Source organism: Bos grunniens, chromosome 4, assembly GCF_055505025.1.
Source record: "Bos grunniens cultivar Pamir isolate PY7600 chromosome 4, Bosgru_T2T1.0, whole genome shotgun sequence".
Lineage (NCBI taxonomy): Eukaryota > Metazoa > Chordata > Mammalia > Artiodactyla > Bovidae > Bos > Bos grunniens.
Genome location: NC_141168.1, coordinates 112036912 through 112055549, shown reverse-complemented (window position 1 = coordinate 112055549; position 18638 = coordinate 112036912). Strand labels below are relative to the sequence as shown.

The following is an 18638-nucleotide window of genomic DNA, read 5'->3' as shown; positions in this document are numbered from 1 at the left end:
CTTACTAATGGTTTTAGTGAGTTATATTGCCCCTTCACCACCATTATTATGATGACGGTATGTTGATCATTTTACAGTTTCATATATTGTCTTCTTTTCATTAATTACAGTTTTTCTTCTTATTAATTCATCTGCCTAGTGATTTCCTTGCTTGCTTTCCTCAATTTTTTCCCTCAGAAAAGCAAGAGGTTTGTCATGTAATACATTGTCTCATCTTGTGTATCTAATGAATGCTCCTTTTCCTACTAAACTTTTATGCGTAATGAAGTGTCCTCCCTCCTGTGGGCCTTCAGTTACACCCCGTTTGTGTAGCTGTCATAGTGCTGCTGCTGCTGCTGCTAAGCAGACCTCTTTAAGTGCAGTTAATCTGCTTATGTGCTTCCCAGGTGGGGCTAGTGGTAAAGAACTGACCTGCCAGTGCAGGAGATGATGGGTTCAATCCCTGCCTCAGGAAGATCCCTTGGAGAAGGGCATGGCAACCCACTCCAGTATTCTTGCCTGGAGAATCCCATGGACAGAGGAGCCTGGAGGGCTACAGTCCACAGAGTCTCCCAGGTCAGACACAACTGAAGCCACTTAGCATGGATACATGAATCTGTCTATGTGTCTCTCATATTCAGTGGGCTGTGAGTTCCTCAAGTCAAGGAACTACATCTTACATCCTATTCATCTTTGCATCCCTCTTACATGATAGCACCTGGCAGATGGTTGGCACTTCGTAAATCCTTAAGGAATGTATTATCTGGGGATTTGTTCTGACTTAACTTTGTGCATTGTTCAAAGATCTAAAAGTTTGTGTGGGGCTCTCATTTGATGCTCTGGGCTCTGTCTGTCTTATTTGGAGCTTAGTTCGTCATGTATACAACTGTAGTTGAGTGTGTGGTTGCATCTTTCCCTAACACTGATTTTCTTAATCCTCTTTAATCTGCTATCCTATTTGAATAGCTTCTGGATTAACATGAGGATTATATATTTCTGCTAATTAGTAAAGGTGTTAAAAGAAGAGCCCTTTGGGACTGTTTGGTCTTCCCACTTCTACTCTTAGCTTCTAGAAACTCCCATTCCAGGAGTCTGTTCTTTTTTCTATCTGCTTCATCCAGATGTCCCTAAATCCTGTTCAGTCATCACATTACTTAGTAATGAGTGTCAGCTGTGGGAGCAGATTAGGAAGATGGTTGAGGCAGTCTGAAATTAAAAGACGCTTGCTCTTTGGAATAAAAGCTATGATGAACCTAGACAGCATATTAAAATCAGGCATCACTTTGCCGACAAAGGTTCATCTAGTCAAAGCTATGGTTTTTCCAGTAATCATGTATGCAAGTCAGAGCTGGACCATAAAGAAGACTGAGCACTGAAGAATTGATGCTTTTGAACTGTGGTGTTGGAGAAGACTCTTGAGAGTCCCTTGGACTGCAAGGAGATCCAACCCATCCATCCTAAAGGAAATCAACCATAAATATTCATTGGAAGGACTGATGCTGAAGCTGAAACTCCAATACTGTGGCCACCTGATGCAAAGAGCTGACTCATTATAAAAGACCCTGATGCTTGGAAAGATTGAGGACAGGAGGAGAAGGGGACAACCACGGATGAGATGGCATTACCAGCTCAATGGACATGAGTTTGAGCAAACTCTAGGAGATAGTGAAGGACAGGGAAGCCTGGCGTGCTGCAGTCCGTGGGGTCACAAAGAGTTGGACCTGACTGAGTGACTGAACTACAACAACACATTCTGGGGAGACAGGGGAATCCCATCCTGTGATAGGCAGATGTAGCAGCTGCCCCTGGAGCACAGAGGAGGAACACCTCACACAGACCTGCAGGGAGACTGAAGGCCTGGGGTCCAGGGAGGAGTGGCGTTTGAGGAGAGACCTAAGAAACACAGGGAGATTAGCAGGCAAAAGTGAGACAAGGCTTTTCTGTGAGAGAAGACGTAAGAACGAGGGAAAAGGGTTGAACAGCAATATACTTTGAGTGTGCTTGGGGTCGGAAATGCCTGGGCACCCAGCTGGAGTCAGGGCTCAGCTCAGTGGCCTCGAAGGCCATGCTGTTAGACGCCTGTGCTTTTTCTTGCCGATTGGAGGAAGCAGCTTCTGTGTGGACACTGCCTATTTGTGTTCTGGCCAGGATTCCTAGAGTAGAGTGGTTAAGGGAGTAGATTTTGGAGTCAAATTTCTTGGATTTGAGTCCCAGCACTTAAACTGATTCCAGTTTCCTCATCACTGATACAGATAGGATGTGATGTGTGTGTGTGTGTGGGCACAGATGTGTGCAATCATTTGTGTCTGACTCCTTGTGACTCCATGGACTATAGGAGCCTGCCAGACTCCTCTGTCCATGGGATTTTCCAGGCAAGAATACTGGAGTGGGTTGCCATTTCCTTTTCCAGGAGATCTTCCCGACCCAGGGATCAAATTCTCATTTCTTTCATCTCCTGCATTACAGGCAGAGTCTTTACCAGCTGAGCCACCAGGAAAGCCCGGAATAGTGGTACCATCACCATTAAAATTGTTACAGAGGTCAGGGACTACCCTGGTGGTCCAGTGGTTAATACTTCGCCTTCCAACACAGTACAGATTCAATCACTTGTCAGGGAATGAAGACCCCACATGCCTTGGGGTCAAAAAAACCAAAGCATAAAACAAGCAGTGTTGTAACAAATTCAATAAAGACTTTAAAGAAAATATGGTCCACATCAAAAAATCTTTTTAAAAAATTTCTTTACAGAGATCAAAAGAATTCATATTCTATGATGCGTAGAATAGCAGCTGGCACTTTGTATCATTTGCTTGTTCAACTAAAATATGTTGCTGTGGTTAGGTAGATAATCACAGTCTGGTAAGTCCCAGCTAGCACCTTGCAGAATGCAGACTTTCAAAATCAGTTTATTTTTGAAATTCAGTTTATTTGTTTTGTGATCTGCCTATGTGACTGATGAAAAGCTTTTGAAAATGCAAAGTGGCTTTATTTGCTCATCCTTTTTCCCTTCTGAACTGAAGGGATTTGGATTTTCTTTGAAATTGTAAGCTTTTCCGCTTCGAGATGCAGGGGGTTTTAGAAGTGAGGAATGAGGCTGGAAGCTGCTGCTGATGGCGTTAAGTCTTTCCATCTGCTACACAGGAAGGACTGAAAGGAGGAGTCCAGGAGAAGTTTACTTCCTGAGATTCTTGAGCCAGTGATTTAATCCAGCCTAACACAGAACAGGTGTTTAGTTTCTGGTGCTTAGATTCTGGAAATAATGAATCTAGGCCTTCCCGACACCATAGCTTATTATCACATACAAAGATTTTGAAATGAACGTATCTACTGTCTTTCATGCTGGGAAGGATTGAGGGCAGGAGTAGAAGGGGACGACAGAGGATGAGATGGTTGGATGGCATCACCGACTCGATGGACATGAATCGGGGCAAACACTGAGACTTAGCGTAGGACAGGGAAGCCTGGTGTGCTACAGTCCATGTGGTGGCAAAGAGTCGGCATGACTTAGCAAGTGAACAAGTGTTCCAAGGTATCCCCCCTTTAAACGTTTTACTTGGCTTTCAGAGCCCCTAGTTAGTTGGAAAATATTCTGAAATGTTAGCTCCCATGGCCCTTGAGGAGTTGCCAGTCTTTTTTATGTGAAGATTCTAGAATCCTTATCCTACCAGTATGCATGCTAAATTGCTTCAATCATATCTGACTCTTTGCGACCCTATGGACTGTAGTTAGCCAGGCTCCTCTGTCCATGGGCTTCTCCTGGCAAGAATACTGGAGTGGGTTGCCATTCCCTTCTCCAGGGAATCTTCCTGAACCACGGACCAAACCCGTTTCTCTTATGTCTCCTGCATTGGCAGTGGGTTCTTTGCCACCTATTGCCACCTGGGAAGCCCTATCCTACCAGTATTTGGCAGCTAATTCCTTTAAAATTTCCCAGAAAGTGCATTTTGTTACTAGCTGATTACATAGACTACAGTACTGATGGCACTTAAAACCACTTGTTTTTAGTTTTGTTTTAGGAGATTGTTTTTTTTTAAAAACTATGTCAATTAGGATTATTTTGGCAAGTAAATAGTTTAAAGATAGTCCTTTTTTTTAAATAAACAGAGTATTGGAAAGCCTAGTGGATCACCTTTTTTGTTATCAAAATGGAAATATTTATTATGATCCAATATGAATGGAAACAGAGAAGACCATCAGGCGCTTCTTAATTGTATTTCTTATGAAACTCTTGCTCTTGAATTCTTGATTTCTCTGTTTTCTGTGATTCCTGTCCCTTTAGGTTGGGTCTGTTCTATAATTAGCAAAAGTACACGTCTGTCTTTAGGCAACAACCTAATCTCTGTGGCCATATGTGCCGAAGCAGTGTAATTACAGTGTAGTAATAATTGGACCCCGTGACTGTTTCTGTTTTAATTATTTGAAATCATCTTATCTTTCTATTCCTTAAAGCATGTTATTGAGTGAATCACTGGATACCATGTTTATATCATTTCCATGGAATTAAATATATGTTAATTAAATTTACACTAAAAAATTCTGCTTCCTTTTATAACATTCTGAATAGGGTTTTTTCTCTGTCTCAAGCATCAGTTCAGACCTGAGGAAATCAAATATTATTTAGAAAATGGTTCTTTACATTTCGCTTAATTTCTAGAACAAAGATTGGATTATAGATCTTTCTGGCTAAGGAACTCTGGGTTGACATGATAGGTTGTTAAAAATTTTCAGATTTAGTTTGTGCATTAGGAATTTCCATACATGTATGCAAATTCTGTTTCAATAGTTTGATAGAAAATTTAGTGATGGGTACCCATTTTCAAGAAATACAAGTACTTGGCAGACTGTATGTAGAAAGTGGCATTGGACTGTGTTCGTATTTTAACTTTTCTCTCCCTGTTTTTCCAGCTGTTTTTATTTCAGTTGCTGCGAGGGCTGTCCTACATCCACCAGCGCTATATTTTGCACAGAGACCTGAAACCACAGAACCTTCTGATCAGTGACACGGGGGAGTTGAAGCTGGCAGATTTCGGTAGGAAAGCAGTTAATTACCAGTCTATTTTGTCACACGGAGAGAATGCCAGGCATATGGCGGCACTGCGTTCGTTTAGGTGCCCGTCTTCTGTCGTTACAGATCCTGGTAACATTCTTTCAGGAGTGAAGAAATTTTTTTTATGATCAACATCATGCTTGATGGATTTTTTTAAAAGTCTACATTGCTTATTAAAGTCTTAAATAAGCACAAATCAGATTTCATATATTTCCAAAGTTGAAGTCAGTATAATTTTGAATATAAAATACTTTGAAAGAAATCTTTTTTTTTTTTTTAATTAGGAAAATGTCAAACGCATTCTTAAGTAGGATACCTTAAGGGGTCTCCCTTACTCTTGATCCAGCTTCAACAATTATTGTCAAACCTGAATTTTAAACCTCTGGACAGTTTCAGAGCATCATAAAATACATTCAGTGGTGTTTGTTGTCAGAAATCTAAGGGCATTGTTAACCTTTCCAAAAATGACTGTTGTTTCAAAAATTCTAAAGGAAGACACTGATGCCAGTTTAAAAGTGGAGGTCCTGGCCTGGCCCCATAGTAAGTCACCCCTCCCTGAAAGGTTTGGAGATTGGCCTCTTCCAGCTTAGAAGCTGTCCTCCAGCACTGACTTGAGCGCCAAAGGGGAACAGAACTGCTGTGTCCTGCTTGTTGGTCTGATGTGTCTGCGCTGCCCGCGCTCTCTGTCACATTGGCGTGCAGAGTTGATTCCCAGCATCAGGAGCGCTGATGGCAGCATGATCTGTTGACATTGCATTGCCTCAATTATTTTTGGATACATATTCTGATTAGAAATTTGTTCCATTAAGAGTGGAATGGAAATATTACCCTTGGGACGTAAGGATGCCTGAGATTGAGATACGGGCTTTTCCAGAATATGATTATCTTTTCTCACTCCACCAACCCCCCCGAGAAATAAAAGAGAGCAGGAAATGTTTATTGCTTATTTCAAGGTTAGGAGAGTGTTCAGTATGTTTGGAATTAATTTACTCTTGCATTTCGTATATTCTTTTCTTCTAAAATTGAAACAAAAGTTAACATCATTGGTGATATATTGCAGGACATTTTTTGTTCTTTTCTTATTTGTGAAAATTATGAAACTGTGTGTGTGTATGTGAGCTAGAAAGTTGTTTGTTGTCAAGTTTTAGCATCAGAATAATACTAGGTGGCTAGATGTAAAGTGTTTCAGTTCAGGGTAGAAAATGATGATGAGAGAAGAGGTGTGGAGGAGAGAAGATTTGCAGTTCCTCAAATTCAAGGTCATTATGTTCACCATGAACATATTTTTTTAGTTTGTTGATATTAGTATTAAACTAAGAAGAATTCATAGTGATTTTCTTCTGTTATCTTAATATATAGTATAAGGTATATGTTTGCATAATTTATTGTATTGAACATTTAATTTTGCTGAACATGGTTTTCTTGTGTATTTATAGAATGCATTTTTTATTAACTTTATTTTGTCTGTATAACTAGGGGAATAATAGGATTGTATCTAAGTGCTTACTAGGGATTATTTTTTAATTTTATGATGACTTTTTTATTATAATGGGTAAATTCATGTTAAAGGATTCTTACGAATCTTTAAAACTAACATTTTGTAATAGATTCAGAAATAAATTGAAATGTAATTTTAAACAACTTAGAAAACTTTTTAGAAAAGGAGAAAAATCTAGAGACTATGAACTACTCTGAGATTACAAATGTTAACATTTTTATTGTATATTTCCCCACTGTTTCTCCTCATTCTTTCTTTTTCTTCTTCCATTTATTATGTAATCCTCAAAAAAAGAAACCCACACTGTTTTGTAAGCAGTTTTCACTTAGGAATATGTCATGGACATTTTCTTATCTTATTCAATATGAAAAAAACCATTTGTTACAATGTAGATTTTCCCTTAATGGCCACAACCTAGGCCTTTTACTCAGTCCCCCATCGCCGAACGCTTTGGTTCTTTCTAATCGTCACGGTTATGTGCCGTCCCTCTGTTGAATGTCCTTGCAGAGCAAGCTGGCTGTACTCCAGCTGCAGTGCTGAGTGTTTTAAAGTGTTTGACCAGAGTGCTCTGCAGAAAGGTTGAACCTCAGTGTCACAGACGGAGTCTTCTTGCCTGGAACACAGACTTGGCATGCGTCCTGTGCACAGAGTGTAATGAGCGAGACTCACTCACCAAATGACAATTTCCTCAAATTAATTGTGCATCATTTTTGTCTTTTAATTTAAGACATGCAATTAACTGTGATTTACTGCGCTTGGGCACGTGTCTGGGTATCAGATGAAGGCAGTACAGTGGAAGCCGTGGAGGAGCTAGACAGTCAAAATGGGACGGTTCCAGGCAGCAGAACAATTAGAAACACCGGGTCTTAATTCAGTTTGATGTGTCAAGAGCCATAGCAGCGGTTCCTTTGTCCTACCTTTTTCTCTCATGTGAAAAATACCATATTTTGATTAGAAGAGACAGAAGGAATCTGTGTGAGCGTAATTCTTGTATTGTTAATGCTATTTTTATTAGAGAAAATATATGGCGGGGGGGACAAACACTAAAATTTACTGAGTTTATTGTGTGTGCCAGACCCTTAGAAATTCTTATTTCATTGTCTCATAAACCTAGGAAGTTATTCTAACCTACACTTTGGAGAGAGCCAAGATATTCAGAGAGGGTTAGAAATTTGCCCAAGCTTGACTGTATGAGGGTAGCTGCTCACAAAACTGGAATTCAGATGCTTGATCCATATCTTTCAAATTCAGGTGGCCCAGGGTCTTTATATTTATTTACATAGATATTTTACCTTATAAAACTGCCTAATCTTCCAATAAATTATTGATCATCACATGTGTTTATATTTATATATCAGTACTATTTTTAACCAATGGCAAATTATTAACCATTATATGTGCTTTCTACATACAACAAATATGACACTCATGCTATGAATATAGATTGCACTAATACCCCCCAAAAAATGTATCACATAATTTAATGAACATTTTGTCATTTGTAGTGAGTAGTAGTAATTCAGTAGTGAGTGATTTCAACCTTAGTCCTTTGGAGCTTTTTCCTACTGGACAAAGTAAACCAGAAGATAATTTACCTGCTGGACAAAGTACCCAGATGATAATTTATATGTAAACCCATTCAGATTTAAACAGAATGCAGTTCTGAATTCCAGTTGGTCAAAGTACTGTACTGTTTTTTTTTTCTTGTAAACAAAGTCATATTGAAGCACTTACCTGAGACTTATTTTCTATATGCATTTGGAAATAAGTAAATTAAACATGGTTTAGAATCACTGTGTTTTCCTAATGCAGAAGTTTGTCCCATCTGTATGTAATAAGATAATAAAATTGTGTAGAATACAGATTCATTTCTAAAAATGGGTTCCTCTTTACATTATTTTTGGGAAAAAATATTTCAAACCCCAAATGTGTCCACACATCAGAACCTCTTACTTAGCTTTTCCCATTTCCTGGAACACTGTTCTCCCTGCTTCTCACATGGCTGACTCCTTCTCATCATACAGCTGATAGATCCTATGTTACTTTTTCAAAAAGATCACCTCTTGAGAATTCCCTGGTGGTCCAGTGGTTACGATTCCACATTTTCATTGCTGAGGGTTTGAGCCCTGGTCAGGGAACTAAGATCCTGCAAACTGTGACATGGCCAAAAAAAATTTTTTTTAATAAATAAATGAAATATTTTTTTAAAAGCCCACCTTTCCAAAATCATCCAGTTCAACTTCTTCAATAGCACTTACGGTGCACTGAAATAATTTTGTCATTTGTTTATCTGTTAATTTTTGGCTTGTACTATTCGATTGTAAATCCCATAAGGTCAGGGACTGGGCCTGTCTTGCTCACTCTTGTCTCTGCTATGTCTGGAACCTTAGAGGTGCTCAGGAAATACTGCCTGAATGAAGAAACAATATGTGTAACAAAATTGAGTATTAGTGTAAAGACCAAGACCCACCTGCATTTCCCAATTTTTGCTTGATTCACTTTAGCAAACCAGCAGTTTACAAATTAATTCTTTCTTCATGAGTCCTGTCCTGGCTGGGCACAGTCAAGAGTGCAGATGGAGTTAGATGACCTGAGTATTGAGAGTGTGGGAGCCTCAGGAGCGTATCGAGGCTCTTACACATCAGCCTTGTATACCTGCTTGGTATTATTGTATTTGTAACCTCAGGCTGCAGAAATAAACACTCAGTGAATATAAACATGTACAAAAGATGTATAAGATTTGACGTTCCTACTCTACAGACCTTAAATGATTGATTGTACTATTGTTGAGAGCAAAGCGTATTGAGCTTTGAATTAAGAGGCCTGACTCTATAAGTAGCTTTTGTCTATAACTGTCTATAACTAGCTTATGACTTCAAGCTAGTTTTCCCCTCTGAGCTTTATACTCCTCAACTAAAAAATAAGTGCATTGAACAGATACTAAGAGTCTTCTCAGTGCTGTTTTTATTTATGTTGTACATTTCTGAAATGAATTTATTTTCTAATGATCAGGTATTCACTGGTGGGTAAAAATCAGTTGAGTGAATCCCTAACCAGTGCTACACGTCCCTTCCTAGGACCTCATTTTTTATTCTGGTTTCTGGAAATTCAAGTAGGTGAGAGTCCCACTTTTGTGATATGCGTTGAGATCACATTAAAAGAAAACTGTTGAAGTGTGACAAGTAAATGTACAAACTCACCAAGAAACTAATGTTCATTTGCAGTATGATAGTATGAAAACTAAAAAGATATGTTTCCATGTAAATGAGATTAAAGCAAAATAGATGAGTCTGTAGAGTAGCAGCTTCTTGCAATTTTTGCAAGAAGATGATGGTGTCACACACATTTTCCAGCCATTCTTCTGCTATTGTACGGGGTCATGGCCTTGCTCTGGGGCTTCCCAGGTGGCTCAGTGGTAAAGATTCCGCCTGCCAATGCAGAAGATGCAGATGTGCGAGTTTGATCCCTGGGTTGAGGAGTTCCCCTGGAGGAGGAAATGACAACCCACTCCAATATTCTTGCCTGGAGAATCCCCAAGGACAGAGGGGCCTGGCAGGCTACAGTCCATGGGGTTGCAAAGAGAAGGACACAACTGAGCGACTAAGCATGCATGCATGCATGCACAGCCTTGCTGCATGGAAAGACAGCTGGGTTAAATTTGCCTCTGAGAAAAAAAAGACAGTGCAAACTCTGTGATACAAGCATTTAAGGTCTTGGATTATTTTACTGGCTTTCTTAACACAGGAACAGAGTTAAACAGTTCTGTGGTTTTAATCAAGTAAAATTACACAGGTCTCTTTCCCAGCAGAGGTCTAAACATATGACCTTCCTCATGTTGGTAGTTTCCTCCTCCAGGCTGTTCCTTGACTTGATTTGAGAAAGGAAATTATTATAAATCACATTTTAGATTAATTTGCAGAACACTCCAGAGATGTAACTCTGCAGAGGCCATGGTGAGTGCAGGGTTTGTTTGTAATCTGCCTCTCAGAATTCATGTAGAGAATAGTAGAGAACAGAAAGAAGTCAAGAGTAGCATCTATCAACTTGATAAAATCTAAAGTCTCTGAATAAGAGCCTGTTAGTCCCCAGATTATAAACTTTTAACTGTTTTTTTTTGTCATTAGCATATACAATTTGGGATTCCCAGATGTTACTAGTAGTAAAGAACCCACGTGCCGATGCAGGAGATGTAAGAGACGGGGTTCAATCCTGGGGTCACAAAGATCCTCTGGAGAAGAGCATGGCAGCCCACTTCATGCTCTGTCTTTTCTGCCTTGTTTCCGTTAGTATGATGATCTCTAAGTCTACCCATGTGGCTTCAAATGGCATTATTTCATCCTTTTTGGGGCTAAGAGTCCACGGTATAGATATACCACATCATCTTTATTTATCCATCTGTCGATGGACACTGGGTTGCTTCCATGTCTGGCTACTGTGAATAGTGCTTCTGTGAACATTAGGGTGCATGTGTATTTTCAAATTAGAGTTTTCCCAGGATATATATGCCCAGGAGTGGGATTGCAGGATTGTATGACAATTCTTTTTAGCTTTCTGAGGGAACTTCATGCTGTTTTCTATACTGGCTGTACCAGTTTACATTTTTATCAACACTACAGGGTAAAAATTAATTTTTAATGGGATAATGATGGTCATTCTGAGTAGTGTGAGGTGGTACCTCATAACAGTTTTGATCTGCCTTTCTCTAATAAGTAACAATGTTGAGCATCTTTTCATGTGCCTGTTGACCATCTGTATGCCTTCTTTGGAGAAATGTCTATTTAGTTCCTCCACCCATTTTTTGATTGGGTTGTTTGTTTTTGATTGTGCTATATGAACTCTATATATTTTGGAAATTAACTCCTTGTCAGTCACATCATTTACAAATGTTTTCTCCCATTCTATAGATTGGCTTTTCATTTTATTTATGGTTTCCCTTGCAATACAAGAGTTTGTCCATTTGATTAGGTGTTATTTATGTTTGCTTTTATTTCTATTGCCTTGGGAAACTGACCTAAGAAAACACTGGACAAATTGTGTTGGAGAATGTTTTGCCTGTGTTCTCTTCTAGGAGTTTTATAGTGTGATGCCTTATATTTAAGTCTCTAAATGGACTTTACTTTCAAGAGCAATTTTAGATTCACAGTAAAGTTGACTGGAAAGCAGAGAGGATTTCCATATACCTCCTGCACTCACACATGCATAGCCTCTTCCGTTATCAACATCCCCCACCAGAGTGTTAACACTTGTTACAATTGATGAACCTACATGAACACAGCAGTATCACCCAAAGTTCATACTTTACATTAGGGTTCACTCTTGATGTACCTCCTCAGTTTTGACAGATTATAACGCCATGTAATATATTTGCCATTATTATATCATAGAGAAGAGTTTTGCTGCCCTAAAAATTGTCTAAAAACTTAGCTATATTTTTTAAGTTGTAAATGGGAACAAGAGAGAAACTTATATAAAATGCAATTAATAAGCATATTCTCCTCTATATATGAGAAATCTCTCTGTTCAATCACCATAAAGCAGATTGAAGCAATGTGGTGAGGGGTTGATTGCTAAGAATGGCAGCTTCAAACTCCATGAAAATGAGAAAATTCAAAAGTGTTAGTTCATTTTTAGCCAAATCATGCATATGAGGTAACGAGACATCTTAAAATGCAGAACAGACGCTTCAAATAGGGCTGATCATCTCATTCTCTACTCTTGATGGAAACCTGCTGGGCAAAAAGATTTCAATATGCAAAATATTTTTTGTTCTGTACAATATGAGGGCAGATTTGTTGGCAGCAAGTCAGATAAGGAATGCAGACTGAGTTGAAATACACCAATATATCTTTTAAAAATCTACATATGAGATGACTGGAACCCTAAGGGTTGTCAGTGATGACCAGAGTGGAAGTATTATGTGATGTCAAGAATAGCACTATAATGAAATTTAGAATTAGGTAGCACTCACTTCCTATTTATGGAGAAGGAAATGGCAACCCACTCCAGTGTTCTTGCCTGGAGAATCCCAGGGACAGGGGAGCCTGGTGGGCTGCTGTTTGTGGGGTTGCACAGAGTCAGACATGACTGAGGAGACTTAGCAGCAGCAGCAGCAGCAGCACTTGCTATTTAAGACAACTGTGATTACACTTGAACATGAGTTTTCATAATCGTTAGGTAAGTGTAGAAGTCATTGATGTCCCTTATTTATGGATCTCCCTTTATCTTCTGCTCTTTGCCTTCCAAGAAGCATTTTAAAATACAGCCAAAGTCAAACTTGACTGATACATGCATCAATACTCTGATTTATTCTAGTATCGTGGATGACAGTGAGTCATTGCAGGCGAAGGCATATGTTTTCTAAAAATTTACTGGAAGCAAGAAAAGCTTACCATCTACTATGAAAAATCCAAGATATACTGTAAATTCTGTAGGTTAGACATACTTGAAAATTTTGTGATTTTGATTGTTTTTGTGCTTTAATACTATCACTTCAATATTAGTTTGCTTTCCTCTTGTTTGCTAAAGATTATTAAAATGCTGTATGTGTTGGTTTATTATTTTTGAAATAGTGCACATTCATATTCATATATACAACCCACAACTACACACAGTGTTAAAAAGGAAAAAGGCCAGATACAGGAGAGTACAGAAGAGTACATGTTGTAAGATTCTACTTACATAGAAGGCTTCCCTGGTGGCTTGGTTGGTAAAGAATCCACCTGCAATATAGGAGACTGACCTCAGGAGACCCAGGTTTGATCCCTGAGAAATCCCAAGGACAAAGGAGCCTGATGGGCTGTAGTCTCTGGGGTCGCAAGAGTCAGACATGACTTAGCGACTAAACCACCACCACTTATATAAAGAATGAAAACAGACAAAAACTAATCAATACTGTTAGATATCAAGACAGGGATTCCCCCTTGGGGGTGAGTAGTGACTGGAAGTAGGGGAGGGCTGAACAAAAGAGGGGTTTCCAGGGGAGGTCATGAATATGTACTTTAATAATAATTATTAAGATAACATTCAATGAAGGACATATGTATTTTGGAAAAATAATTCCCTTCTCACCTTGAATGGTTTCTTCCATTACAATAGATAATCATAGAAAGCTCAGGCCTTCTTTGCATTTTAATGAAAGAATAAAGTACTGCTGCTGCTGCTAAGTCGCTTCAGTCGTGTCCGACTCTGTGTGACCCCATAGACGGCAGCCCACCAGGCTCCGCCATCCCTGGGATTCTCCAGGCAAGAACAATGGAGTGGATTGCCATTTCCTTCTCCAATGTGTGAGTGAAAAGTGAAAGTGAAGTCGCTCAGTCATGTCTGACTCGTAGCGACCCCATGGACTGCAGCCTTCCAGGCTCCTCCGTCCATGAGATTTTCTAGGCAAGAGTACTGGAGTGGCTTGCCATTGCCTTCTCTGGAATAAACTATTAGACAATTAAAAAAAATTTTTTTAAAAGCAATTAAGAGCTAATTTGCTGAGGAAATTCAGTTACATGTCTGGAAAAGTATGTTAATTTTATCACATACTTTAAATATGGAGGAGGAAATGGCAACCCACTCCAGTATTCTTGCCTGGAAAATCCCATGGACAGAGAGGACTGGCGGGCTACAGTCCATGGAGTCACAAAGAGTCGGACACAACTGAGCATGCATGCATGTCTGTATGCGTAAGATAACCTTGATGTGTGTAATCAAGGCTGCAGATCTGAGATAGTGTAACCTTTTTCAGAAGTTCAAACTTTAAAAATGGAGCATCTGTCTAGTACATATCTGTCAAGTTATTTGACATTCTAATTTTTAATCTGAAAAGATAACTGATATGAAAGGCAAATTGAAGTGTTTCTTCTAGTTTTGAAATAGAAGTGTCAGCTAAAGAAATGAATTGAGTGAAACAACAAACAGCCCATCCTAAGTATGGGAAAATGAGTGCTGAGGACCAGCCCAGAATCGTGAACTGATGGGCAGTGGGTGAGAGAGGTCAATGAATGGGCTAAATTGAGTGCTCTCAGCAAGAGAATGGAAATCGTGAACTGATGGGCAGTGGGTGAGAGAGGTCAATGAATTGGCTAAATTGAGTGCTCTCAGCAAGAGAATGGGACAACAGGGCATGGGAAAAGTTGGAAGATTCTGAAAAGTTACCAGTAAGCTCTCCACATACTTAAAATAAGTTATGAGCATCTAATGAGAATCACTAATACGAAGACTATAAGAACAATACAAAATAAATATGATATGCAAGTATTTGGTGACAGAATTGGAAGCAGAGTATGGTGTTTTTGTTGAAGTCATCATCTAGCTTTTGACTGAATCATATCACTGAGAAAGTTTTGTTCTTTTTGTTTTTCAGAATAAAGATAACTCTAAGGGGAAGGTTGAAATCTGTTGTAATTGTATAATTAAAAAGGAAAACCTGACATTCACATTTACAGAAATTTTTTATTTTAGATTTTTCTCTGGATTTTGAAGGAACCCCTCATTATCTAGTCCAAACTCCCCTCATTTCAAAATGTATATTCTTTGGCCCAGAGGTGAAAACCCAAGTGAGCATCGTGCCTGTTACTTGGCAAGTGTTGTGTTAAGTTATTAATAATATTGGGCTGCAAGGAGACCCAAGCAGTCCATCCAAAGGAAATCAATCCTGAATGTTCATTAGAAGGATGATGCCGAAGCTCCAATACTGTGGCCACCTGATATGAAGAGCTGACTCATTGGAAAAGACCCTTATGCTGGGAAAGGTTGAAGGCAGGAGGAGGAGGGGATGACAGAGGATGAGATGATTGGATGGCACCACTGATTTAATGGACCTGAGTTTGAGCAAACTCTGGGAGATGGTGAAGGACAGGGAGGCCTGGCGTGCTGCAGTCCATGGGGTCGCAAAGAGTTGGACACGACTGAGCGACTGAACCAGGGCAAGTATTATTATGACCAGTGTCTCTACAGCCCTAGTGTAGTTTCCAACAGGCTATTGATAACTTAGCACATGTGTGGATGGTCTTAGCCCTAAAATACATGAGAAGGTACAAGTGCTAACCAGATATCCAGGTCAAAGTAACCTTTGCCAACCTGGTGACCTGAATCAGCTGAACAGTGAGACCATTCCATACTAAACACTGGAACTAGGACATGTGTCTTGGGAAACTGAAAGAAACAGCACAAAGAACATAGCTCACAGCAGACTCGTAGAAAGGCTTGTTGGATATATAAATTGGAATAAAGGCTTGGTGATTTATGAATTAGAAGGAGCTACTTTCTTTCATTATATTCCTGGGATAAATTAAAGCATTGAGAAGCCCTGTGGACAAACGAAGGCTGAATTGATTTGAACGATGTTCCCCTTTAATAACAACTCAGCAGTTCAGTTCAGTTCAGTCGCTCAGTCGTGTCCCACTCTTTGAGACTCTATGAACCGCAGCATGCCAGGCCTCCCTGTCCATCACCAACTTCCGGAGTCCACCCAAACTCATGTCCATTGAGTCGGTGATGCCATCCAACCATCTCATCCTCTGTCGTCCCCTTCTCCTCCTGCCCTCAATCTTTCCTAGAATCAGGGTCTTTTCAAATGAGTCAGCTGTTTGCATCAGATGACCAAAGTATTGGAGTTTCAGCTTCAGCATCAGTCCTTCCAATGAACACCCAGGACTGATCTCCTTTAGGATAGACTGGTTGGATCTCCTTGCAGTCCAAGGTACTCTCCAGAGTCTTCTCCAACACCACAGTTCAAAAGCATCAATTCTTCAGCACTCAGCTTTCTTTATAGTCCAACTCTCTCATCCATACATGATTACTGGAAAAACCATAGCCTTGACTAGACAGAACTTTGTTGGCAAAGTAATGTCTCTGCTTTTTAATATGCTGTCTAGGTTGGTCATAACTTTCCTTCCAAGGAGCAAGCAGTACTAGGTTAAAGATGCCCTTGATACCGCCCCCACTCCCCGCCAGTGGGAGGAGTCTCTTGTTCAAATCTTACCTTTTCCAAAGGCTGGAAAGAAACAGTATACAACTGCAGGGCAGATGGAGCTGTAACGGAAGTACTAAGTAAAATATTGGGTCGGACAGAGAAGACTCTTTCCATGGACATGAATAAACCCACATCAAGAAACAAAATAAAGAAAAATATTCCAGAATGGTTAGGGTGCAGATTCTGGAGTCAGATGCCTGAGTTTGAATCCTGTCCCTGCTGTTTACAAATTGTGAGTTACTTGAGTTCTCTGCCTTAATCTATCTGTTTGAAAGTGAAGCTAACAATGGTAATACTAAATTATAAGAATTAAATCAGTTGATACTGTAAGTCATTTAAAGACAGTATGTGGCTTGTAGACGGTTCATATAAATGTCATGTTTATTTATAATCTTTAGGGTTTCTGCTGCTGCTGCTGCTGCTGCTGTTAAGTCACTTCAGTCTTTAGGGTTGAGGATTTTTTAATTAAAAACATTTAAAAATTTTTATTAGATTTTCTTCATATATGTTTTTAAGATATAATTTTCAAATGTTAAATTCCATGTACAGTTGTTACAAAATATTTGCTACATACTCCATCTTCTTTTTTATCCATTTATCTGTTGATGGACATCTAGGCTGCTTCTGTGTTTCAGTTCTAGTGAGGTGGCTGAACCTAGAGCCTGTTATACAGAAGGAGAAAAACAAATATAGTATATGATGGCATATGTATGGAATCTCTAAAAATGGTGTTGAAGGAACCTGTTTGCAGGCAATGCAGATGTAGAGAATGGACTTGCAGACACAGTGGGGGAGGGCGAGGGTGGGAGGAAAGGAGAGGTGGCGTCAATGCATGTACGCTATCAGGTGTAAGATGGAGAGGTGGAGAGCAGCTGCTGCATAGCACAGGGGCCAGCCTGCCGCTCTGTGATGAGATGGGAGAGCAGGAAGGCAGGGAGGGGAATGTATGCACGGTTATAGCTGATGTGTATTGCTGTATGGCAGAAAGTAACACAGCATTGTAAGAATTAAAAAGAAAAACATCTTTACTATACACACTGTGTTTGCAGCCAGCCCTATGCCCAGGAGCTTATATCTCCCCTCTCCTCGAAGCCCCCACTGGCAAGCCCTCGTTTGTTCTCTGTACCTATGAGTGTTTCTTTTTTGTTTTGTTCACTAGTTTGTGGTAGTTTTAAAATTCCACATGTCACATATAAGTCATATCGTACAGTATTTGTCTTTCTTTGTCTGACTTAATTCACTTAGCATAATACCCTCCAACTCCATCCATGTTGATGCAGTTGGCAACATTTCATTCTTTTTTATAGCTGAGTTATATTCCATTGTGTGTGTGTGTGTGAGTATGACATCTTTATCTATTCATCTGTTGATGGACACTTAGGTTGGGTTTAGAGGTTAAGTGTTCAAAATGTGTTTATTTTTAATTTTTCCCCCCTAAAATATACAACATGATTTCTTGCTTTCTTAAACAAGGATGTAATGTGGACTGTTATTCACTAGTTCATTCAACAGATTTTTACTGAGTGCCTGCTGTATACTCAGCGATATGCTTGTGGCGCAGTGCACAGTGGGAAAGCAAGGCAATGTGGTTTTTGCAATCCCACTCTAAGCTTTCCTTACCATTTACAAATTAATGTTAAAAATTTCCTGTGGCTTGTATTTCAGATTAAAGAATATCTCTATGACAGTGCCATTCACAATGTCACTATCACTCTATCACAGTGCTTCCCTGAGAAGGGGACTTAGGATAATTTAATAAAAGGGAATTATTACCGTGATAAAAAATTTTTATCATAGATTTGTAGTACTAGGGCCATTCTTTGAGGAAAAGATTATACTTCATGTTAATTCCTTTAAGAGGTTGAAGTTTGTTAATCAACCAAAAATTCACCAGTATTATACATTATCTCTTCATAAGCAGCATCTGAGTGCTTCTGTCAAATATTTCGTTAGGAGAGACCTGTGAGATGATAAAATTTTGCAAATCACAAGAAAACTAAGTCTTAATGAAACGTATCACTGCACCTTAGTGTACAGTTCAGTAAAGAAATGAGTAAACCCTCGAAATGTCTAGAATGAAGACTACTTCCGTGCGGTGTCACTGTTTGTATTCTCTTAGAAGATAATCTTGCTGGAGAAATTGCTTTCAGATT

General features: G+C 39.3%; 1 protein-coding gene across 11 annotated transcripts in view; it reads left to right on the top strand.

Moving 5' to 3' along the window:
• The window catches only part of CDK14 (cyclin dependent kinase 14), a 662541-nt gene that overhangs the window by 324165 nt on the left and 319738 nt on the right, over nucleotides 1-18638 (top strand). For 8 of the 11 annotated variants that reach the window (XM_086397990.1, XM_086397994.1, XM_086397995.1 and 5 more), the window contains one exon: nucleotides 4885-5008. In XM_086397990.1, the coding sequence (XP_086254116.1) occupies nucleotides 4885-5008 (124 nt within the window). Of the gene's footprint in view, nucleotides 1-4884; nucleotides 5009-7031; nucleotides 7226-7251; nucleotides 7523-18638 lie in introns of those variants that run through there. The other 3 variants (XM_086398001.1, XM_086398000.1, XM_086397999.1) reach the window with 3 other exon arrangements.